The following is a 25,776-nucleotide window of genomic DNA, read 5'->3' on the forward strand; positions in this document are numbered from 1 at the left end:
GTCCAGAGGAGAAGAAAATGCATCCAGCAACAGGGCAAGAGGCAATGGGCACAAACAAAAACACAAGAGGTTCCATCTGAACATCAGGGAACAGTTTTTCACCATGAGGGTTACTGAGCACTGGCACAGGTTGCCCAGGGAGGTGGTAGAGTCTCCATCCTTGGACATATTCAGCAGCTGCCTGGACATGGTCCTGGGCAACTTGTTTTAGATGATCCTGCTGGAGCAGGTGAGGCTGGACAAGATGACCTACAGAAGTCCCTTCCAACCTCAACCATTCTGTGATAATAAAGACTATGCAAGGTTTATGAACGAACAGCAATTACATCACATAATGTTCTGTCCACATCAGACAAAATATGTGAAATTTTAGCTGAACTATCATTAAAGGTGTAATAAGATCAAAACACAAGTCATTATAGACAATTGAGTTACAGGTGCATCAGAGAAGACTGTCAACTCTCACAGTGCTAAATAAGTAATAGAAAGCAATCAGTCCAGGTCTGTTTCAATCTTAGGAGCTTAAAAACCAGAGAAATGTTCTAATTCCCATATATATATATATATACACACACACACACATATAAGTATCCCAAAGTAAACTGTAATTATATGAAAACAACAGTATATACTTTACATCTCTAGGTAAAAAAGGTTGAACCTCTGTTCTATTTACATTCACCCTAAATTGATATTGCCTGCTAAAATACCCAGGAGCAATATCAACCCCGAACCCCATTGTCACTGAAATCACAATTTCCATGCAAAATGATGATGAACAAAATTCAAAGGCAGCTTAATGCAAATAATGTATGACTGAAAATGATCAGGATCTGTATTTGTATTTAACCTCAAAACAAAAGGACAACTAAACATTAACTTTTTTTAGCTTTTATACCTTTCCTGCAAGTCAAGAAGACTTTGCTCTGCTGTTTGGAGACTTTCTAAGTCCTTCATCATCTTTGTGATATGTTCTCTTGAGGTTCTGTTCTGTGTATATGCAAACCAGCAGCCTCCAAACCCAATAACTATAGAAACTGTTAATATAAAATCCTTCATCCAGTTGTGAGGGGGACCTGTGCAGAGAATAGTAAGATCATTAACTAGTTCATTGATACAGACAACAGACTATGGACTTTCTTTTTCCCCACAGCCTAAAAGGTTACAGAACCTGATGCTAAACAGAATCCCGACTGATTTATCTACAACCACTTCCAACAACTTTTCAACCTTTCAAATGGACTCCAGAGCATTTCCGTACAACTTAAGCAACTCTGCTCTGGCACAATCTACTTCATCTACACTAAAACATACATTATATTGAGGAAAGCCTACTAAACTTTTACAGTACATAGTGTGTTATCTTTATTTAAATTAATTGAGAGTTTCCCCAATTACACTTTAATCAGGCCAGTAGGAACTTTAGTTATATTTGAGTAAGCTCTCCCCAGTCTGCACCTCTGGAATACCCTGTGCTAAGTTAAAAATCCACTTGTCGAAAATAAAGTAGATTTTAAAAGGATAAGTAGCTAGTAGCAGCACTTTTTAAAAGCAGGACCTGAACTATCAAAATATCATATCCCAGATTCACATACACTTTGTTAGTACAACTTTTATAGTCACTTGCACCTTTATAAAAAATTTTTCAAAGGACAGTTTCTGTTAGCATTAAAAGGTATAATGCAGACGCAAAGTGCTTTTTTTCCCCTGAAAATCTCCAGCTCGGACCTGTCAGGCTAACTCATATCAGTCAGGCCAGCTCCAATCTGGCCTGACTTTTGTGAAGTCAGTCACTACTCTCCAAACCGACCACTAAGCTTAGGAATACCTGACATGCACAGTACCACAACAGATCTATAACTGCGTACAAGCAAGCTGGTGATGTGGTAAAGAAATCTCTGCACATGCTAAGATGGGTCAGATGTCAGCTGTGTAAATGCTGCATTAATTTAACTGCACTTAAGGCTGAGTCTGCACGAAAGACACTGGTATTGGATTTGCACCACCTGCTCCTTTTTGCTTCCTTGGGAAAGGTCATTCCCCCTCATTTCAGCATCCCACCTTACACTGTCCAAGCTAATCGGGAAGTGAATGTAACACTAGCTGCAAGTACAATTTAAACACTCAAAAACAGAGGACACCTCTTGTGACACAAAAGCCAACACCCTTCTGTCAAGTGGGGTTATACTAAAATATCTATATAATCTTATACACAGAAGTGAACCTTTGTCCTGATCCCAGCAACCTGACAACTTTTTAATTCATCGCCCAGTTCCAGAATGCATGCCAAGCAATCCATCAGTACAACCAGAAAATAGGTAAGCTGTCCTACCTACAGTATCATGTCACTGAAAATATTCTCTGTTGAATTCTTACAAATAAGAGATAAGAAAACACTACAAAAAGTTACTAACGGGTGAGAGGTCCGAATAAAACAACATCCAAGGCTTTAAGCTGAAGCTTCTGTCTATGGCTCCGGTCAATTATTTTCAAGTGAGAGATCATGAAAGCATGTTCATTTACTGCTATCCTGTTAATGATAAGACAAAACGTTACCTATTCCACAAGCTATATTCAAAACCAGTCTATGGAAAGAAATACATCAATAGCATTTTCAACAATTATATAGATTATAGTTATATAATGAGAGTGAGAGACATAATACCATGACAATAGGGCTACAAAAAAGCATATCAGCATGTGGCAAAGGAAAAACATCAAAGCATTTCCCTATTCTTTTCTTTCTGGAATAATCATGACATAAATCCATTTGGCAGAGTTAAAGGTAATGGTATGTTTCCAGACTTGCGACACCAGCTCTCTGAAATACATACAATACTCAAATCTAGTTGTTATGCTCAAGAAATGGGGTTCTGCAGACAGTTTTTGATGTATACCCATACAATAATTTGAAGTTGTTCAAAAGAAAGTTCACTGCCATACAGAATTATATGACCAATGATAAAAGCTTCAACAGTAAGAAGCAAAACTAAGACAAAAGGAGTGGCAAGAAGCATTTATATTTTGAAATAATTTGGCATACAAAAAAAAATACACCAGCTCTTCAAAACCACAAGGACACTTCTCTTTTCTTGCATTTGACGGTATCTTGTCAGACTTTAGGTTCACGTAGTTGTTCCCACATACAGACTAAAGCAGTAACCTACAGGGAATTATCTGAAACTAATCCAGAAGAAATGTTCACCTGGGAAGTGTTGTTCCATTGACATTGCTCTCTCTAAAATTCTTTTCATACTGAGGCAGTTCAACAAATTCTGACAGCCACTGAAGGGTGTCCTCTTGGGTCCAGTTGTGGACTGGAAGAAAAAGTCAGTTTGATTACCTTTAATTTTTGTAAAAATCAATAGCAAGACATAGAAGACAAGCAGTTACAGAAGACAACAGATTACAGTGAACAGAACAGTGCCAAAGAGAATTGCAGAAAAAACTAGCATTAACGTTCACCAAGGTGTTTCTGGCATTTCACCTATCTCATTGTGTGCTTCTCAGAGGAAGCTTAGGCAAACTGTAAACAAACAAGCATGGAACCAATAGAAACATTTCTTTATTAAAAATTCCACAGAATAATTTACTGGTTTGCTAGTTTAAATCAGGACAGCCTTGTGACTTTTATCTGCTTAAACTGATCTCAGCCTCAATCCTTTTGTCCTTGCTACCCTTGCAGAACTAAAGACATGTCACCAGGTGCCATAGCCATTTAAGGCAATACACCAAGATCCTTCCCAGGATGATGGCTTAAGAACTTGTTTTCACAGGAACCTCCATAAAGGCTCATGCCTACTAACCATAAAAGATGAGCATAGAAGAGAGGAAATTGAAAGGAAATACTGGAAGACAGAAAACATATAGCAGGAAAACCATTAAACCTATGCCCAAAACAGCTGTATTACATACTACAATATTCCCACTAAGAAAAATTATTTAAACATGTAGACAATAATCAACAACTTGCCCATATAGTAGAACAGTGTACATAACTTTTTATAGCTACATATGCTCTAAGAAAATACCTCGCACAGATTTTACAAAAAAAAAAAAAAAAAGGGACCCCACTGAAACAAAAAAAACAAATTAAACTAAATTCACATTTCTGACCCTTACAGGCCAGCTGCTACAGCTTACACCTTAGCGCTGGCAAGGCTGAAGGGAAACTGTCCTCTACATTTATCCACTCTGCCATAGTCTGTCTGCAGGTGAAAGAAATAGTGACAGCCTCCTTCTGAACCGATGTATCTTTGCATGAACAAATATGTTTAAAAACACCCCACAAACCAAAATTTCTCAATTGAAAACTAATTCTGTGTGACAATGCTGGGCAGACATTTGTTTAGAAACCTCATCATAAGGACACATTCTCAGTGGTGAATTTTGACAATGATCCTTTAGAAAAAGCTGCTGAAAGCTTGACAGGTAAGCTGCAAGCAACAGAAATTTTTCTGAGTTCAAATTCATATTTCAGTTCACAATTAAACTGAAATAAGGACTTTAGGTCCCCTGTCTGCACTAACATAGCTGTAAAATAAGCTTAAACATTTCAGATTTTCATCACTCCAGATAAGCAGAGACAGAACACATTTCATAGACCCACTTACAGCTTAAAAACAATAAACTCACAGTACAAACTACTTGCATCCTAGCTGTACGAATGGCTACACCTCTTTCCCAGAAAGCTGTCCCATTTCTTCCTCTGCTTTTGAGCCACAAGCTGTTTTCCAGGTGTTGATCTTGCACCAGGTTCAGTTTTGCATATTACTCTAAGCTTTTATGGTAAATGTCTGGGTTTAATTTGTAAACAGATCATTTTCACATTCACAAAACAGTTAATCTTCGCAATAAGTGATCAGATTTACAAATCATTCTAAGCATCTCAAAAGACTGGTAAGATCATCCAGAAATATATCACCTTAACTGCATTCTGGAAGTATGTTCATAAAATGATCCAAAGCAAAAGCATTTTAATGTGACAGGAAAAAAAGATAAATCACCTAAAATAGCTACTACACACTACAGACTATCACTGACAGTACAGAACATGCCACTTCAGAAGCCATACACTGACTTTATAAATTGACAGGGAGGAAAAAAAAAAGTAACAGTAAGTTTCACTTCTGCTGAAAGCATTCTGTGGTCCCTCTCAAAATTTATGTAAATTTGTAAATTGTTTACAATTCACTAGTGATTTTAAACCTATCATGTAAGAAATGAGATACATAGTTGATTACAGCAGAGCCTATCACATCTGTTTTACTGCTTAGTGTGATGTTTCCTTCGTAGAATATCAAGGAAATTTCCCCAAACGAACCAATTACACCTAGGAAAAAACACTTTGCTATTCATTATCTGTCACTGTATCAAATACCTCCATTATTACAGAAATAACAAAAAAGTGACCAAACTCTATCCTGAACTAGAATCAGAACTTGTACTTTCTGTATTCTTCTTAAACTGTTACCTGTTTACATAAAAGTTAGTACCAATTACTCTTTGAAATATGTTGTGTCCTTTTAAACGGCCACTCGCCATTTAAGCATAATCAGTACGTACAGTCAACTCTCATTCTGTGATTTCGGTGTCTGAATCTCTGCCCACGCGCATATTTTGTGAGAGATTTAGATTTATTATGTAACCTAATTCTGTATTAGCAGAATTCCAGTATCAGTGCCTGCAAATCCCTAACTTTTCCATGTGGAACTGGATCCTAAACTACCCTGTCCTCCATTTCCCACAGCACCACAGTGAAGCCCTGGGAGATTGATTTAGGTCAGTGAAAACAATCAGACTGTTTCTTTTTGTTGGTATCTTTTATATATTAGTAAGAAGTATTGCTTGTCTCCAGTAAGACCTTACAACCAACATATATGTTTATCCTACAACAAAATACAATACTGATAAGCAAACTGGCCTTTCTTCAGCAGAAGCAGTATGCATCAGGTATACTGAAAAGTAAGCAGGCCAGCTGAAACTCATCTCAACCAGCATTGCCAGTTAGAATGTGCCAGTTCCCGCTAATTAGCTGAGGTTGTCGTTTTCTCCTTATTTTAACTGCCCAGGAAGAATACAGTGCTTTGGACAGGGGAGTAGCCACTGACAAGTACTGTAAGTTAAATGCATATACCATGCAAGAGTAAGCAAAACAACCTTCCCCCTCACACCTGTTTTCACAAATAGGTATCTTGAGAGAGGATGTCAGCAACATGCTTTGCGCAGGCAGGTGTAGAAGCCACAGTGTTTACAGTGCAGCAGTCAGTCTAGATTTGCATCACCTGTTCTATTTCTGATCACAAGTTTGAGGGTTTTATGGTTGTTTCTGTTTGGAGTTTTTTGGGGTTGGCTGGTTTTGGTTGGTTTGGGTTTTTTTCTTCTAATTTTTTTCCCCTCCTTTTAAACTGCTATAACATGCCTGAAGGTGAAGAAGGAAAAACAGCTTCAAACTGGCCCTGTACGAAAGCTCCTCCTTGCTAATCCATGTTAATGGCCCATTAAAAGATCGTTTCTTCATGTTGAATTTATCATGTAGCACAGTGCTTCAGGGCAGGAAGGCACGAAGTAAAACAATATTACAGTGTCAGCCTCACTACTCCTATGAGCCTCCTACTCTTTCAGAAATCAAATTCCATTCAATAAGTGTATTTTGTGGCAAGGAATGGATGACAGACATGTATTAGGCTTAAAGTTGAAAAAAGGCTGACCAGAATATAGAAAAACAGAAAATTGTTTCTGTAGCAAGCAGACGCAAAGTTTTAAAAGTTAGTTTTGTTTTAGCAGGACCTTCAGCAACAACATCAGCGTGAAATTTGCTGCCACCAGAAGGTTTTTAAACTAACAAAACAAATAGCATGAAAAAGCAAAAGAGAGGAATGACCCTGACTACCTTTTCAACAGAACTCATTTCACACAGAAAGGCCAGCCCGCAGTACTGTACTGGTCCTGTCTGGAACCCTACACAGCATTATGTAACTCACCCTTGGCCAAGCCCTGCTCACATGCATTTCCAATCTCCAGATATTTAAAACCTGAGACAGCAAACAATTAAGAAAGTGCGAGGCAACAGTAACACATTTGTGGTATGCAGTTTAGTGGCAGTTGCTGCAAGAACACTTGTGCAACATTACCTCAGTATACAACAGGTGACCACACAAAGTAAGCCATTTTTTTAATCTTTTTTCCCCTAATAAGGTACCAGACTTTAGGTCACCTTCTACTTTCCACAGAAAAGGAAAAAAAAAAACAACAAAACCAGAACAAATAATAATAAAAAAAAAAAAAATAAAAAAATACACAAGGTGGGGAGAAGCTTTTTTTTTTTATTATAGGGCAGTATGCACTATAGGACATACTCTACATTAAAGGCCAAATAATATGTCATAATGGTAAAGAAAACCTGGGTTGTTGGTGTGGGTTTTTTTAAGGCAGTTTGTAAAAACTAATTTTGGGTAGTACTCAGATTAGTCTAACAACAGTGAATCATTCATCAACTCCAGGTTTGGCCACTACAGTCTTGCTTTGCTATAAAATCAAGTCCCAAGGGACAACGCTACACCACCAAGAACGCAGCATCCTACCTATTCCCCAAGACAGGTCAGAGAACTACCCAGCTGAAGGCCTCTGCACTGATTTTACAGACTCCCTTACTATTGAGGATAAATACATTTACATCTCTCTTCAGACAGCAAATTTATAAGATTTCAGCCTATTACAGGGGCAGAAAAAAAGAGAAGGGCAGACACCTCTGAGACAAGGCATTTTCAAATATAATTGTACGGTCTGGCGTTCAGCCATCAAAACGAATGTTCATCTGTCCCCTCTGCTGCACTCACAACTACCACCTTTTCAAGGCCCTCGTTGAAAAAATACTGAAGATGCACCTTTGATTTTAACCCAACAGCAATTACTAAGCTCAATATTTTAGAATAGCAGAAAGGCTCTGTATATGTATAAATACTGCTTAATCAGAAAGAAAAGGACATAGTCAAAGCAAATACAAGCATATAGTTGCATTTACATTAAAGGAACAGACATACACAACAATAGAGATCAGAATACTTTCAGAAAGCAGTGTTTTCTATGGTTTAAACAGCTATGCTAGCTCCTAGGCATTCCCCTAAATGGAGTGCTCTCTATAGAATTAGGTTATGAGATTAAAAAATTTAAATGGTCACAAAAAACATAAGCAATTTCAGCTAAACTAAATTAAGTGACAGCCTTTTTTAAAAAAAAAAATACTGAATGACTCATTGAAACTGCATGGCAACACAGCAAGAATAGGCTAAATGCCGATTTAAGTTATGATTCCTTTCATGCAGTTAAAACTTATAGCACCCTTGAAATTCCTTTAATTTGCACCAGTGCAGACTATGCCCTAAGGATTTTGCACCAGGTAGGGATACCCAAAGCCTGCTCAATTTCAGAAATATCAAAAAACAATATTCTGAAGCTGCTTTTTTTATTAGGCAATTTTTAAAGCTTTGAATGGAGCCAGTTCTTAGGGTTCTATTCACTGTTTAAGATCCTTCTCAAGCAATTACTTAAAAAGAACCTCTGTTTTTGTTAATCCTAAAAGGAGACTCCAAACAGCAATAGCGCACTTACTGTATCATAAACCGTGTTTTCACTTTCTTCCCTCAAATCCTACCTATCTCACATCACCCAATATCTTAAACAGAAAGCAAACTATTTGACAAATACTTCAGACAAACATTCACATAAAGCAAGCTTTATGGGAACAAATGGGCAATTCTACTCAGCATAAACTAAGCAGCAATAGATCCAGAAAATGTTTCTGTTTAAGTACTGAAGTACAATGTCAACAGCACTATTCAGAGCTTGTAATTCTCACACAGATACCTCAACACACTACTTAGGGAAGTTTCAAATTACCGATACCATCATTTATACTACCTTCCACCCTTTTGTTTAATGCTGTCAAATTGCATTAAACTGACACGATAAACTAGCAGCACGTAAGACAAAAATACATCAAAATCCCTAAATTATCTAGAAAGGAAAAAATGTGTTTTCCATGTTACCTAATATTAAATGAAAGTAGTTTATTATCTGAGGGCTTCATGCTTTCTAACAGTCAGCAGACCACTGTTAACACTGCTTGGGAGTTTCATTCTAAGGGCCTCCCTGCGGTGCAACTTCAGTTTCCTCAAGAGCATGCACAGTATAGCCATTATAAGCAGACACAGTAAGACCAGACATTCCTCTCAAAGTCTTTTGAGTCTTACTCGCACTGCTCACACTACATTCAAGAAACCTGGAACAAAGATTACACAACAGACAAATTAGACACTTCTGATACCACTATAGCCCAAATTTTTGATGAGTTAACTCATAAGTTAGACAAACAATTGTAGGGAGGTATTTTTCTGATACTTCAGTTGCAATACTTTCATTGAACAAGATCTTTAGTGAATAATTTACAGAATATTTGAAGAGGCTAAAATTTGCTGGTTAAAACATAGCCATTCACCATGCAACAAACACTTGACCAATATATTGCTTCAGACTGCACTTAGCGACTTCCTCCACTAGCAGAATGAACCAACGGCATGTTTTCAATTTCATTTCTCTTTTGTTTCTACTTTCAGCTGTTTGACTAAACTTTTAGATCTGTGCTGACCATTAGCACAACACCTTCTGAATGGTGTGAAAAAAGAAGTATTTTTCTCCTAACATTCCAGAGCTCTGGAAGTTTCACTACATCCTGGAACATATTTGGCAGTGAACACTACACTACCTGTTAAGTAGTGTCTTGTGATATTTGAAATGTTTGGCTCAACTTACTTACTCAAATCAAAGTGAGGGAGGGATGATGGTATTAGGTTGCCAGTACATTTTTCCAAAATGCTTTCAACTAAATTCCAGCTCTTTGTAGCCCAAAGATCTACATTGCAGTGGAAGCACACTGGACTTTCGATTTAATACAACATATAAAAAAATGAATGTTCAAAAAATAGCTTGACAGCAACCCTTAGGGATTACTGAATTAAAAACATGCTTATCTGTAATTCAACACTTCCAACTGTCACCTTCATAAATTACAACCTCACATAGATGCATGTGTAAGCTAGTTTAGTTTACTTGAAATACACCCAGCACATCAAGAGGAAATTAACACTAGCTGGACAAAGAGTTTTTTGTCAGGTTTACATACACCTATACAGAAAAGTACCAAAACAGATTCATGAAGATCATTTAAGAGGTCATCCATTTACTACTCCAAACTGCTTGGTGGAAAAACAGTTGAATTACATCTATTTTCAATAATGACCATCACTTTCACCTATTCTTCTTTACCTACCTTCAGATGTTTTCCAGCGTTTCCACAGATCCTCAATAGTGATGTGTTTGTCTTCTCTGTGTAAATGACTATGTTTATTAGAGGCATCCTTATATTGCATATCTTCCCTTAGAAACTGAAGAGAAAGGAAAACATCATCTTAAATGCCAAAGTAACATTTTCTAAACAAACTACAAGGAAATCAGGCAGAAGAGAATCTTTACTATTTCTTGCTCATGCAAGCAGCACACTATTTCTGTAAGTTGACTACATGAAAGATGAAGAAAGCAAGTTAAACACTCTTACAGGAGTTGATTTTCACAATGATTAATACCTAGAAAAACAGAAGGTGCAGTTGCTAGTATACTAGGTTTAACATTACTAGTATGCCTTAGATTTACAGTGATTACAAAATGCACCACACAAGTCATACTGCATACTTCTTTATTCTGAAGACATTTAACCAACTTCACCTAGCAGAAGATAAGACCATGTAAGATTTGAGAACATGCCATATGGATGAGTAATAACTGCGTGCTGCTATACCAGTTAAATGCAAGTGCTTGAGGGATGACAGAAAGGCGTTGACTAAGTATTACTAAAGCCTTTTGATTAGACAACAAAAATTTTACTTCTGTTTCAAATTAAAAAACAGAGGTCATCTTAGGGACAGTTTTCTTCTTGCTAATGATGCCTCAGTGGTTATACTACAAGTACAGAATCATTACACAAAGCTGTTTCATTCTCAGTAATTAACAGGAAGCCTATGTCAAAATAACCACGCTTTGCCTTTTAGTAAACAGGATAAAAAGGAAGATCTTGCAATCATGGCATATACAACAGTGTTGTATCAATATTTCAGAAGTAACTACAAATGGATTTTCCAAACACATACAAATAAAAAAGCATGGAACTGCAAAACCTGTTTTATTTTTATTTCACACAGACCTAGAAAAGTTGAACTACTGGTTTGCAAACCACCTCCATTAATAGCGGAAACCTTCCACAAGTATCAGTTCCTAAAAGCACAGCATAAGCAGTCTCTGTGAGCGGAGACCTTAGTACCAGAAAATTAATACAAGAGCTAAGTGATCTTCCACAGCAGATAGCTTGCTTTCTTCAGTTCTTGAAGGATAAAGCTGTTCAAACAAAACCACCTACAGACAGTCACAACAGCTAATGCAAAAACCCAGCTTTTTATGTGACTGGTCTGATTTCATCACCACTTCAAGCAGAGGGGAGGAGGAAGGCTAAGCTAGCGATGCACTGCAGAAGGCCCCACTTCTTTGAATTTAGCCCTGGTAATAATTTATCTGCAGAGCTTCCCACACAGGCACCATTTCTAACAAATCTAGAGATTACATCATTCAAGAAACTGCAGGACAGACTGAAAAGTAGTTGATGTTAAAACATAATACTAACTCTTAATAAAAAGAGGTAGCGTATGATAGCTGAAATATGCAAGAAAGGACTAAGAACAATTTCCTCTTATTAAAAACTTCATTCTTATCAATAAGGGAATCTAAAAATATGGGAAAGGATTCAAGTTTTCTCCTCTAACTGATAAACTTGGGATAAAATACTAGTCACCTTCCCTAATCCAATCATAAAGCTATGCATGTCTTTTGGTTCCAAATACAGATTGGATGCAAACCCTCTTTCATTCATCTACCACTTCAAAACTTTTTTTGGTTATCAGACATCAGCTTTCTAAAGCCTTTTGATTCCTAAAATAGTTCTATTTAGCTCATACAAACTGCACAAGAATTCTACCTCCTCTTTCCTATGTTTATAACACATAAATACGGATATATATACATACACACATGTATATACGTGAGAAATATAGCAGAAATTTATGAAGTATGTAAGAACAATTGAAAACAGCAGCCTGCTGGGGCAGAGGCAATTACGCAAGTTCTGAAACACGACAGACCAGCAACTGTAAAAGAGCGTGGTAAGCACGGGGAAGGACTGATTGCTGTAACAATATGCAAATGTAAAAATATCTGTAGCATACTCTGTAGTCCAAGTGCAAACTCTGAGTTCTTCCCAAACTGGCACAACTACCATGAAGCTGGCAATTTCCACGGCTAACATACAAGTGCAATCAAAGGATGATTATCTTATTTGTTCCTCCTCCATGTTTATTAAAGGGTAAATTGAAGAAAAGAAATCAAACAATAAGAAATCAAAACAAAACAATCTTCTTATTCACTAATGTCTCTAAGCTTTCCAGATTAAAGTACAGTATCACAGCTGAAGCTGGAAAGAACTGATGTTTGCCCACCTCATCTCTTCCCTTCAGAGTGCAAGTACCTACCATCAACTACCATCCCCAACATGTCTTTTGGAAACTTGTGAAAAACTTACTAAAAAGACAGCAAAAAATACATTATAGCTCCTTCCCCGTAAAAACTATCTCCCTTCATAGAGGGGTTAAGGTACACACTAACACTTCAGCTTTCTAGTGACTGGTGATGCACTGCCCTTGGAGCCTCCAAATGTCAGGCATGGAAAATTGTAAAAACAAACGCTGTAGGCCAATCAAGTTTCTCAAGAGGAACAATGGAATATACGCTGTATGTAAATGTTTAAGCATATTTGCATCTCCTCAGCTAAAATCATACATTGGATCAGTTTTTTTCATTAAAAACTTGCTTCTATCATTACTGCTAGTTGTCAGCAGAGGTTGTAAAACACCTTAGGACAAGAACATTTGAACAGCTACAGGTGCCATCAAAGGAAGTCTGAATTGCTGTTAACAATACCTATATGCAGGGTTAGGAATACAGAAGAGAAGGAAGATGCCAACTGAAACAGAAAAGCTACATCTCACCCCAAAGTACTACAAGAAAGCATTCCGATTTAAAAAATGGGACAGATAGGTTGCCTTGGCACCCAAGATAAGCAATGCCAACAACAGTTTTATGGCAAACGTGCAGAATTTCATGTCATTCTGCTATGCAGCCGGCAGAGGGAGCAAAAGTAGTTACTGTATGAATTTACGTTCCCAACACACCGCCGAACACAAACGGCTATGCTAACAAGTGGAGAGGAAAAAAACGAAAAGCCCGGTCTCAAATCTCATCACAAACACAGAAAACAAATCCAAGCTTGAAGGACAAGATTTCCCAGGCGATGAGGATGACAGTGGAAAAAGATCTGGTTTATAATGAGAAAATGTTTAGAATATTTGACTAAGTCCCTCTTTAAAAAAAGGGATCGTCGATGCACAAACTTGTAAGCAGTTCGCATTTAGCAATCAATATGCAGTTACTCCTTAAGGGGAAGGATTATGCATTTATGATAATTTCTTCAAGAAAAGAGCCACTCTTCTGTTCAGTCCACCTATATCACGCCCATACCCTGTAAGAATAACCACAATGACTTCCTCCCTCAACAAGGTTCTCATACACCAGATGGTCACAATGGTAAAGTTACAGTGTGTATAGCTAGAAAGAGGCCATCATGTTTCAAAGAACGAATGCATTTGCTAATTAAGAGATACATGATATCATCAAACATCTTTCTTTCGCTTAAAAGAACTTTGTTTCAAAACTAGCCTAATACGGAAATTTTCCTTTAAGTAATTGCATACTAAATTAAAGAAAGCCATAAAAAAATTAAAGAAAGCCATAAAAACAGAACAACTCTGGTAAAAAGAGAGGATTTTTCTGTTCCTTGTGGTAGCAGCTAATCTCTCTTCTGTTGCCCTGGTCATTAAGTACACAAAGAAAAGGTTAGAAAAATAACTCTAAATAGGGAGGTTAAAAGAATAAGCTCTAACAAAAAACATCTAAGGATTATCTTAGCCAACATAATTAATCAAGAGGGAGATGGCTTTATAAGACTACAAAGTTGAAACCAAGCAAGCAGTAGATAACTTACCTAAAAAAAATCTGTGTGAAATAAGGGGGGGGGGATCATTTTTAAAAGTAGTTACTCCAAAAACAAGGAAAGAGTAAAAAACCACCACACCTAGAGATCAAAACTCCAGTTTCAAGTCAAAAGTATCATAACAACTGTGCCTCTATAAAAATTCACATCACAAAGCCCAAGGTTAGGCAGTGTAATAGGTGGAGAGAAAACTTTCTCCTCCCTGGAAAGGACAAGACTTGTGGAACCTTGGAAAAGAGTTACAAGGTCACATACACCACAACCTTCCCTCCTCTTCAGAAAGTCTTTAGCTGTAACATCCACCAAAATCCAGTCAACTCTCAATCAAAAACTAACATGAAACAACAACAAAAATCCAACCCTTCCAAAAGGAGGAAAAAAAGGCAGAGCAAAATCCAATACTGGTTTGACATGAAGATAGCAGTTACAAACTAAAACTACATGCAAGAATACAAAAAGTTAAGATATGTTAAAGCATGGAAGTTACAAGACATACTTGCTCCTTGAAGAGCAAATGAACAACTGCACACTTTCACAAATGGCAGTGGAAGAGGACAATTAACCACACTCACTAACTGCAGAATGAAGTACTCGTGCTATGTTTATATTTTGTTCTGGGTAAAGGCTCAAGTTTATGATTTTCAGTTTCACCAACTTAAAAATAGACCCTCTAACTGACAAGTTTACTTTAGGAGCAATTGGTGACATCTCCTGGCTAAGCATTACTGTCTTCCTTGAGCATCTATTTTAATTTATATCTAATATGTTTAATTCCTTAAACAGTGTTATTTCCTTCAGTTTTATTCCTTCAAAAGAAAACCTGCAAAAGTTACAGTTTCAGTTTTCCCATACTACTACCTTCAGATACAGCTAGTCACTGTCACACAGCCTTTTAGTACATTCCCTCCCATCCACCGCTACCGAACTTGTTGCAGTATTAGAATGTCAGACTTACAAGTTACAGTGGCAACTATGTTTTTAAAAGTCAACATACTACGATTCAGGTACTCCGCGTTCACAACCGCCTACCCTACAGAGACAGTTTCTAAAGATGTTACACAGTAAAATAAGAAAATATATTTAAGCATAATAAAAACATTACTGGGAAAACGCAGGCTATAGCCATGAAAGTGTTACCAACTATATCTTAAGTAACCTACCAATTGTTTTGAAAAAAAGATTATGGAAAAAAGCTCAAAACAATATTGTAGCTATTCTACTGCAAAGTAAACTTTGCAATCTCTTAACGGCCAAGCTAGAATTTCCAAGGGGGCATTTCATTGTAGCAGAACTAAATGCCTGCAGTGCTACATAAACGGGTGCAGACAGCTACATATTAGCTTAAATACCTCCAAGGAGGCAAGGCATGAGGTAGGTCTGATCCAAATCACGTTGGAATAGGTTTCCATGCAACCGTGCCCATGAAACACAGGCTGCCTCTCTACAGGACTTCACTGCACAGGCACAGCCATAGACTAACACGGTCCTAAGGTCTTCAGACAAGACAGGGCTCCTACCTATCCTGCTCTGAAAACACAGACTATGTAGGCATGTCCAGAGTTGCTTACAAAACTCGAGAAGGCTAGAAGGCATATGCCTGGGGGCAAATACATCAGCACTTAAATGATAAAACGCCAAGCAAAAAAAGACCTCTATTAACAGATCTCGACAAACTATGGGGATCCAAGTAACCCAATAGCTTTGGAAAAGGTTTGCTATGTTGGTTAGGAAGCTCAAAATATGTCTTTGAAAGATCAACATTTGTAACAGAATGCTCTTGCACAGTGAGGTATACAAAACACACTGAGGAGCCATCCCAGTACTACAGAAAACAGTTGTAACGTTTTCAGTTTCTGAACCACTGCAGCAGGTATTTCTCAACCATGCAGATTTTTGCCTAACCAGCTGACAATGAAGTATTACGTAGTTTACATAAATATGAACACCAGTTTAAGGACCTTTATGATACAAAATAAGGACTAAACCAGAATAGATGTCCTTTAAAGTTCCCTTACTAACACCTTGCTGAGTGTATAATTCCAGACAACAAAATCAAGCAAGAGCTCAGCCTTATAGCAGAACCAACTAAAAACCTAACACCTGGGGTAGGCTCCTGAAGTTTAATGAGGTTCCAAGATGCACGAAAGAAGAAGGGAGATTAAGCTTTTGAACTGTCATCCGTTGGTTGTTTTTTTTTTAACATCTGTTCCATACACAGCTGTACTTCCCCCCCTCCCCAAAAATCTTCACTCCCTCCAAGATGCAACAATTGAAAGGAAGAGACATTCTGGCATAAATTTGCTTTTGTCCCAAGAATACAGAAGGGCACTTCACTTAAGTCATCTCAAGTTTAACGTTAAATTCTGAAAGTGTTTTTCCACCTCACACTTTAGGCTTCCAATATCCAAAATACACACACTTAAAATGGCAGCACCACACTATCTTGGCATCTATTCTTCAGGATTTCCTGTCATGGAATTTCTTGCGATTTTGCCTGAAGTATTTTGTACTCACCACTGTCCAGAACAGATTACCGAAACAAATAGGTCTCTGGTCCAAACGAGTAAATCATGTTTTATTCATTTATTAAATATCTCTTAAGGAATTAAAGAACAAAGATAACCACCGACTTCTTTCACCAACTCATCTTATACAAATCAAATAGTTAGCTGTATTTCAGCAGTAATACAGAAAATAATTTCACATTGAAAAGTTATGTTAAATTTTATCTCTCCAGATTATCCCAAAATATAAATATTAGTGTGGAATATTTTAATTTAGCAAGCTTGTAAAATAGATTGTGATGTGTAGATGCATGTACCATTTCAAATGCTAAAAGAAAGGAAACAAACAACCAAGAATATGATTAGCAAACTACATAATAAAAATAAGTAATAAGAACATGAACTGGTTCTCCTTTATTATGAAACTTTTAATCACAAATTAGCACTAAAGAGAAGGTATACTGAAGCATACATTTCTGAATTCACCTCAGTTCTATAAATTATTTTTAACTGAGTTGTTTACATTTGACCTCCATATCTTCTCCATTTTTGTTTCCTTCTGGATGCTTCAACTTTTTTTTTCCTTTTTAGAGTCCACTCCTTCCTCTTCTCTCAAAAAACACAGCATACTCTCTCTAGACGTAGGTTTGTTCCACCTCTGTCAGTTTATTCGCATCCAAGATGCAAATAACAACCTCAAGCCCTCAAACAATAGCTTCACAGGGCCCATCCGTCCAGAAACAGTCACTTCGGAGGAAGATCTTGGGCTGTCAAATATTCTGCCCATCAAATTTACCATAGCCAAAGTGCTATATTACTATTTATTCCTCATCAGACCATACTAGCTACTTTTTCTGCTTTAAACACTACACAGAAGACAATAATACTCCCTGGGGTTTAGGCCACTAGATTCTTTTTGATTCTTGCCTCCAGACAACATCTTAAGTCAGGCACTTCTGCATTATCACCCCTGATTTTCCAACTTCTTTGACTATACTGTTAAAAACCATTCTCTGATTGTTTCGTACTTTCAATGCTGCACTCTTCCTCTCCACAGTGTTTTTTTCCTTTTCTGGTGGTTTTGTGGGAGGGTTTCTTGGGTTGAGATTTTCATTAAATAATTATTTAAGTGCACTTATAAACTCAAACAAAACATCAAGATTATTAAGTTGATCTATCCAAAGATCCCACACAAAGCTGTAATTGTGCCATTAGCTTGTGTGACAGTAGACACACTGTTAAGATACTAGTATTTCAAAAACATCAACTTATTTATTTCTACAGAGAGATTCCTTGAGGAAATGACTTGATGTAGGATCTACACATACAGGTTCTTTGGAAACAGCAAAAACCTATGTTAACAGTGAACAGATAAGTCTGTCATACTGATTGTGTCTTTTCATCATTGAAACAAAATCATGTACACGTGCAACAGATGCTTCCTGAGGCAGATAGCCTCCCACAACACATGACTAAAACCTCAATTAGTAATACATTCTCCCTTTGCCCTTTTACAGCCCCCCTCTTTAAACCAGTTTAAACAATTCCAATCTTTCGTATGTTAATAACAAAGTAATAATAGCAAGAACTAGATTTGATTAAAAAAAAATCATATTAGCCTGCCCCAATGATAAGCATAATCTTTGTCCACATCCATCCTTTTTCTTCTTGTCTGATGTACCATATTCTCTGGTTTTCACACCATGATAGCCTACTTCACAGAAATCAGTAACTGCACAGTAAAGCATACTTTGAAGTAAGACATGAATTTATTACCTTAACCATTGGGTTTTTTTCAAGTTATACTTCTTGTTTTGAAGTACATAATTCTACACTGAAAATTCAGGGCAAGTATTAGAAAGTTATGTGAAACCTGAATGCAAAAACATTTCTAACATGAGTAGCTAAAGCTCTTCTTTTGTAAGTATTTTGTAATAACTAGAACTAGAAAAAGTATATTGTAGTGAATTTAAAAGTTCAAGTTTTTCATCTTTATACATCTCTTAAGTTATACCACCCAGTCTAAATTAGCTAACAGGTGAAAGAATAAGGAAAAAACCATCTAACCAGTCCATGCTCAAACTAGAGCCCCTCTATCCTCCTCAGAAGACTTCAACAAAACCCTCATGTGTCTTAATGACTAATAAATCCCATGCTAAAAATTCAGATCAGGTTTCCCTACATCAATTTCATCAAGGTCAAATACAAGCTTCTTCCCAGTCCACACAAGGTAGTTCAAAACTGTTTTCAGTATCAGACAACTTATAGGAAATAAAGTTTCTTATAACAGTTCAGATTTTCTTATATCCTAAAAGATCCTTCTGTAGAGAAGGAGTTTCTACGTGAGACTTCATTTTACAGAGGAAAAACAAACTACAACATAAAACCGGGCATGAGTAACGTTAGGAAAAGTAATAGCATGCAGATGAAATGTCTGGAATCACTGTTGAAAGCTCTCAACTGGATTAGCAAATTAGAATAGTTAAAATAAATACTTCAACATCTTCAGCTCTTGTTACCTTCCCCTCTCAAAATAACTTCTTTACAAGAACTTACTTCCTTGGTGTAAATATACACTTGGAATTTGTAACACTGTTTTAGTGCTGGTAAAACAGCAGAAACTTACTGTACTTTGTCACATTTTTTCCTGCCAAATAAAAAGCCGATGAATATCTAATCAACATACCTAATACACTGCTCTTCCAGGAGTCTTGCAAGCAAAAACCATGCAGCATGAAACAGGAAATCCATTACCCTGCTGTTAAGTAAAAACCCTGTATTTCATTAAGCTTTACTTCTCAAGTTTTTTTAATTATCAGTCCTCATTCTTATTCAAAACAAGCAATATTACCCACTGTGACAGAACAAAAAACACAAGTCTGGTTTTTAAATAGTGCATATTAGGACAACATTTTTAGCATATATTCAGACCTACTGTAATCAGGTAACTATGTTGTTACAGTGTCAGATCTGTCAAGATTATAGTAAAGATCCAGTAAGTGCTACAACAAGAGCATATAAATTAGTAGTTGAACTTGCAATTAAACCGCATTTCTCAATAATTTCGGGTTTGCTTTTAATGTCTTACAAGAAAGCACTCTATGCAAATACATATTCATCATTGATTTGCATGCAAACTGTACGTAGAAAAGAGCTAGTTTAGGGGGTATTAAATATTTCTTCAATATGTACAGCAAGTAGTTTGAATATACAGTTTCATTCATCTCTCATTACCCCAGCTACAACAACAACCCTCATGAACAGTGTTCTTATTTCAGTCATTTTAACAGAGTTTAAAAGTAGCTTCTGTTGCTTGAGTTTATCTTGACATTCCTCTGGAACAGGAAGAAACTTAAGGTCAAACATAAAAACGGTCCACTGGAAGCTAAGACAGATCTTTTGAACACTAATGAAAAGCTTCCAATGTATAAATATTTCAGTATTTTCTTTTAACTTTCTTAACTTTCAGGTATAACAAATGCAGCACAATGTCAAGAGTACCACACAGTGCTGAGAAGCTCCTCAGGAAGCTCACACTCATACTTCTGTTTCAGTTTGCAGACTGGATTGTACACTCCCAAGCATTAGTGAAAATAACCAAACATTCTGCAGCAACAGTGCTAGACTATTTCAAGTGCCTGAACTACCTCGCCGTGACACTCCCTAAAGGTACAGAGCAGATTTTTTTTTTTTTTCCTCCAAAGTTAAAAGGTACATTATTTTATTCTGGACCATTCCCTCCACTGTACTGTATTCTTTCAGAAAATTCACATCAACCAAGCATCGATCACTGTTGATGCTACTTATGCACAGTCACAGAGAAAAAGTAAGTAGCATCAAATTAAACTTGACAATGATAATTCACAGCTTAACTCTTTCAGGGAGAGCAATCTTCCCTGAGATGTTACCAAAAAGGGAAGAGAAATCAGGGCTAGATTCCTCTCCCACTCACCTCCAGTGAGAATGGGCTTCAGAACCACATGGCAATACCCTCATTTTTAGGGGACAGGAGATGAGGGGACATCTTCACTCCCCTTCCTTTCTCAAGTCTGTACCTGACAACTGCCAGAAAGCAAAAGCAGCAGTAACAATAAAACTGCATGGATATTTCTATTCCTACCCAGTGATTTGAGAATCCTGATAGTAAAGTTGAAAAAGTGTAAAGGCAAGTCCTTTGCCAGGACCACCAGGAGCCTGCCTACCAAACCCATTTGGGCACACTCACCAAAAACTTGAGGCAAGTCTGAATAATTTTCCTTACTTCGTAGGACTTAATTTACCATTAACCTACAGCAGACATTTACTACTTGCCTGTAAAATGTAAGCAAAAACACACAAGAAAACTTTCTAGACTGCTGTAACGGGTATTGTTTTGCACTGTGAAGTGCCTGGAACAGATCTAAGGTAAATAGAAAAGGTCAGTGATACCTTAAGCAAGAAAAGCTTGGAGCAAAGAAACTGACGTGCCAGGTGGCAGATCATACCAACTCCAACTCTTAGTTGCCTCAATGCAAGTTAAACCAACACCATTTGCCTACCTCTTACACTAATCACAGAAATAACAGCTTTTATACATAGTCATATAAAACTTTCCTTTAGGCTAGAACAATGGACAATAATTCTAGAAGTTGGACTTTCCTTACACATTTGGCTGTGGGAAGGGCTGAATTAAGAAAAACAACAACAACTACTCAACGTCTAGAACATAAAAAGCAGCTATATAAAACAGGGAGAAAAAAGAAAAGACAGATTTAAACATGCACAAGTGAAGGCTTTTCACTCCTACCTCGTCACTTTCATCTACTTCAATACCACCATCTTTGTCATCATCCATTTGCTTATGGATCATGCGGAGAGCTTCTAGGCTGAACCGGTCCTCCTCAGTAAAGCACGGTGGGCTGAGTGAACTGCAGGGATCTAGAGGCAGGGGGAACACACAAAAAAAGCCCAGAAATATTAGCTACTGTCACGCTAAAATATAAAGCTTCCAAGCAAGAGAAAGGGCTTGAATTTCTGTAAGTGTACGTATATTTCACTGCACACAGTCACCTGGTCATAGTTGTCAAATTTGGCTGTAAAATAGTAATTCTTGTCAAGAAAAAGTGCAGGGTGGGGTGGGGAGTGTCGTCAGCTCCTTATCCAGAAAGGCGGCCTCGATTGAAATAGTTTGACTCGTGAGGGGTTTTTTTTGCACCCCTCTAACTGCTATCTCCACCTCTTCATCTATCACCCACCCTTAGTAATATATCACTGCAATAGCAAATAAAGCCACTGCATTTTTCAACCTCCTTTCTGAAAGCCTGGGCTAAACAGACAGCAGTGCAGGAAGATAAAGAATTGTCATGTCCTACAATCATAGTTTCATACACAGATAACAAAGGGATGGTAACAACACTGCAGATCAAATTTAAAGTAGACAGTACTGCTGGATGCAAAATATTCATGGAGGACTAAAAAGAAAGCACACCACAAAGAAAATCCAACTGATAATAACACATGATCTCTCAGTCCTGTATGCTCTGATCAAAAACAGCAGAGTCACTGTGAAACAAGATTTCAGATCAAAAATAGCATTTTCATTTGTATTCATCACTGAAGGCTCACAATATATGCTTATCTAATGGCTCTGCTTCCACCACATCACATTGTTATAGCTCTGTTTTTTCCCTTCCACAAGGCACATGCCAAACGCTCCAAGATTCAACAACGCATGATGACTAACTGTCATTAAAGATCGGTCTTTCACAGACTTTGGCACTAATAGCTAGGTATTTCATTAATTCTGACCTACCGAACACCATCAAAGAATAGAAGGTGGAGAAGAACACAAATAATTTTTTGGAAGTTCAGCTTTAATGAGACTGTAAATTCCCTTTGTAATAGCTATTATAAAAATACACTGACTAGATCCCATAAACTGGTACACTCCACTTCAATCACATCAAAGCAAATTAAATTGAGGCAGCATACGAGTAATTTTTGCTTCTTCTAGTCTATCAAAGGATTAAGCTTTCATATTACTACAGAACTTATTAAAGGCTCATTTATATAAGTAAAAGGATGCACATATAGAAATTGATAGGAACCAGCATTTGCACAGAAAAATAAATTATTTCAGTATTTCCATACCAATTGAATTGGCATGATTCTGCTTTTCTGTGTATTATAAATTTTAAAATAATCAGTAGAGGATAAGAGTCAGTTTGCATAAGGCTACAAAGCAGAAGTACAAAGATAGCAACCACAACATAGCTGGAATCTCAAATGCACGTTAATAGGACTGATCCCTGCAGCTAAACATGAGTCAAAGCATTCTTACTTTATCCACCAGTTTTATTATACAGAATTTAATAGTTACCTGTTATCTGTGCCCATGTATCAATTAAAAAAATAAAAAGCAAACAAAAAAAAACACAAAAAACCCAGACACCTCACTGACACGGTCTCAGAACAGAGAAAGGCTGGGTTTAGAACTACTTCATATAGATCAGAGACAAATTACTAAACATTAAATCAGGCCACAACAAACAACTTTCAGTTTTGGAATGCAACTAAGATTTCATGAAAAAAGTGAAGCCACGTAATTTTTTTACAATTTAAAAAATATCTATTTCATTTGCCCATCTTTGTTTCATTAGAAAAGGTTTGATTTTCACAGTACACAGCTTTTAGATTTTTGCCTTGCAATGAAAAAATTCACTATCATTGGAGGAGGTAAAAGGACTTATCCTTGTAAAACAGAGTGTTTGCTGTAGAATCGCTTCTCTTGCAATGCAATCAATCACCTAAAAATTTTACTAATAATTAAATTCCAACAACCATAAACAAAGAATGTGGCACTAAAATACAATCATATATCAGAAGAACCATCTTTGTACTGCCAGATCTGTATTTCTAAGTTAGAAGAAAGCATAATTGTCAAAACAGATAAACAGGTCCCTCAAACACACCCAACTTCTTCAATTTATACTTAGTTCTATTCTTACATAGAAGAAAATATCAGAGAAATGTTCACAGTTTGCAAGCACCCCCTCAAATGTTTTTCCATTTTATTTAGCTGAAAGCCCAGTTTTTCAAATCAAAAAGGTTTTCTCAAAGCACACTTTCTCCAAACTGAGGTTGATCAGTTTCTTAATCATAATACTTATTTATCTTTAACTTTTTGGTTATTTTAGCACAAGGGCACTTTTAAGAGCTATGGCTTTTCTTGAGAGAAACAAACAGGCTGCTTGCATTTCAAACATCCTGTGCACTGACTCCAGGAACACTTGATGTCTCTCTCAAGAGATGATAGAGTTCCAATTGCTTGTTTGGGGACTAAGTAGTAACATGGAGTAGCACCACATCTCAACTGTAATAAAAATGAACCCGCTCTAAACAGAATCCAGATTTACCTTCAAGCTTATTTTCATATGGTGAAATTAAACATTCCCAGACTAACAACACTTGTCAACCCCTCTTTAGAGAACATTCTCAACACAAAAACAAATCACAAAGCCACAGCATAAGAATAAATGAAAAGCATTTCCCAAGGATACCTATGAAGCAGCCCTACCAGATTAAAAAAACAGCTGATTGAAATCTAACCATCTGCACCTACCTCTGCAGGAGATTCTAACATGCAGTATTTTGTCTTACTTGCATGGCAGAAACAATTCAAATTAATACTATATGAAGTATGGTTAGAAACTTCTCAAGCATCCAGTTAACTAACAAAAAAGCCAAGAGGAAAAGTCTCAAGAGACTGTAAGCACCGCAACTATAAGCCTGAGGCCCCGTAACAAATCATAGGACTAGTTGATAATTCATTTTTCACTTTGAGTTCACCCTATTGAAGGTGTTCGGGGATTCCAAACCTCCTCCTGTACCTTAAGGACAGACTTAATTTCATGTCTGAACCAATTTCTCTGTCCTAGTCTGGTATGTTGTCATAAATGCACCTAGTTCAAAATCCTCATCAGGGGAAAGAGTACAGAGATGATACCAAAAAGTTCACTCAGGGAGTGAACCTCATAGCTTAGAGTTTGACCCTTTCTTTAACAAATAGCACAGAAGAATTAGCAAAGCAAATGAGAAATACAGTTTGGATGAGGTAGACAAGGGGCATACAAGCACACCGTATGTCACTCCAGGCAGAAGTTATTTTACAGACCTGTTTTTAATGTTGCTTAGAAGTGAGGAAGTTTCAGAACTTCTGGTCATCATAAGGAAGAAATTTGTTACTAAAAAAAATAGATGTCGAATTTATGGCGTAACAAACTTGGCAGAATCTTTGACCAAACCTTCCTCCTGCCTTGAGGAGCTCAGTAACTGCCTCCTGGCTCTGAGGCAAGAGGAGTAAATAGCCTTCATCAGCCCAGGAAGCTGCACAAAGCCACAGGTACAAACCAGTCGTATAGGAGACTGTTTGATAACAAACCAAGTACAGAGTTATCCAATCCGGATTACAGGAAACTTTCTATTTACAGATAAGGGGAAAATAGCACTTACTATTACTTAGGGGCTTTTCTGCCCCCTTCCTCCCCTCCCCCTGACCCTTCTCTCTTTTTCAGTGAGGCTAAACCAAGGCAAGACTACAAGAGAAACTTCATTTTGAAATTCTCCTAAACTTTAGAATCACACCTTTTCCATCTCATTTCCTGAAAGCAACAGGAATTAAACATACAAACTGACAATGCCAACACAGGCTAGTAAGGAAAATTAATTCCACCCATACCTTCAAGCATTCATGTCAGCCAAGCCCTTGAAATTTATTTTAGGGATACACCATTAGAAATTATTCCAAAGCAAAAGTGTATATGCACCTCACAGTCTTTCATCCATCCTGCATTTACGTTTCCCTAAACTGTTGTGAGTGCAACAGTGAAAAGGACTGACAGATCGAGCAACTGCAGGATTATTAGCCATCCTACACACACAGCTTTTTGCATACGGACACTGCAGCATAAAAGCTATGATTGTGCCAAAGCCTGTGACAGAGGGACCCTAGCCAGCTGTCTGCGGTCCCAGCCTGGTCTCCAAAGCACCCCAGCCCTTAAGTCTTTTTGATGTCTCAAAGATCCCTTT

At 37.2% G+C, this 25,776-nt stretch overlaps 1 protein-coding gene across 3 annotated transcripts in view; it reads right to left on the minus strand.

Moving 5' to 3' along the window:
- STIM2 (stromal interaction molecule 2) overlaps positions 1 to 25,776 on the minus strand; it is a 73,792-nt gene that overhangs the window by 13,858 nt on the left and 34,158 nt on the right. For all 3 annotated transcript variants that reach the window (XM_080386196.1, XM_080386197.1, XM_080386198.1), the window contains exons 2-6: positions 21,497 to 21,627; positions 10,328 to 10,442; positions 3,206 to 3,317; positions 2,415 to 2,530; positions 899 to 1,076 (exon numbers count right to left, since the gene is read on the minus strand). In XM_080386196.1, the coding sequence (XP_080242322.1) occupies positions 899 to 1,076; positions 2,415 to 2,530; positions 3,206 to 3,317; positions 10,328 to 10,442; positions 21,497 to 21,627 (652 nt within the window). The remainder of the gene's footprint in view (positions 1 to 898; positions 1,077 to 2,414; positions 2,531 to 3,205; positions 3,318 to 10,327; positions 10,443 to 21,496; positions 21,628 to 25,776) is intronic.

Source organism: Falco punctatus (assembly GCF_963210335.1).
Source record: "Falco punctatus genome assembly, chromosome: 1".
Classification (NCBI taxonomy): Eukaryota; Metazoa; Chordata; class Aves; order Falconiformes; family Falconidae; genus Falco; species Falco punctatus.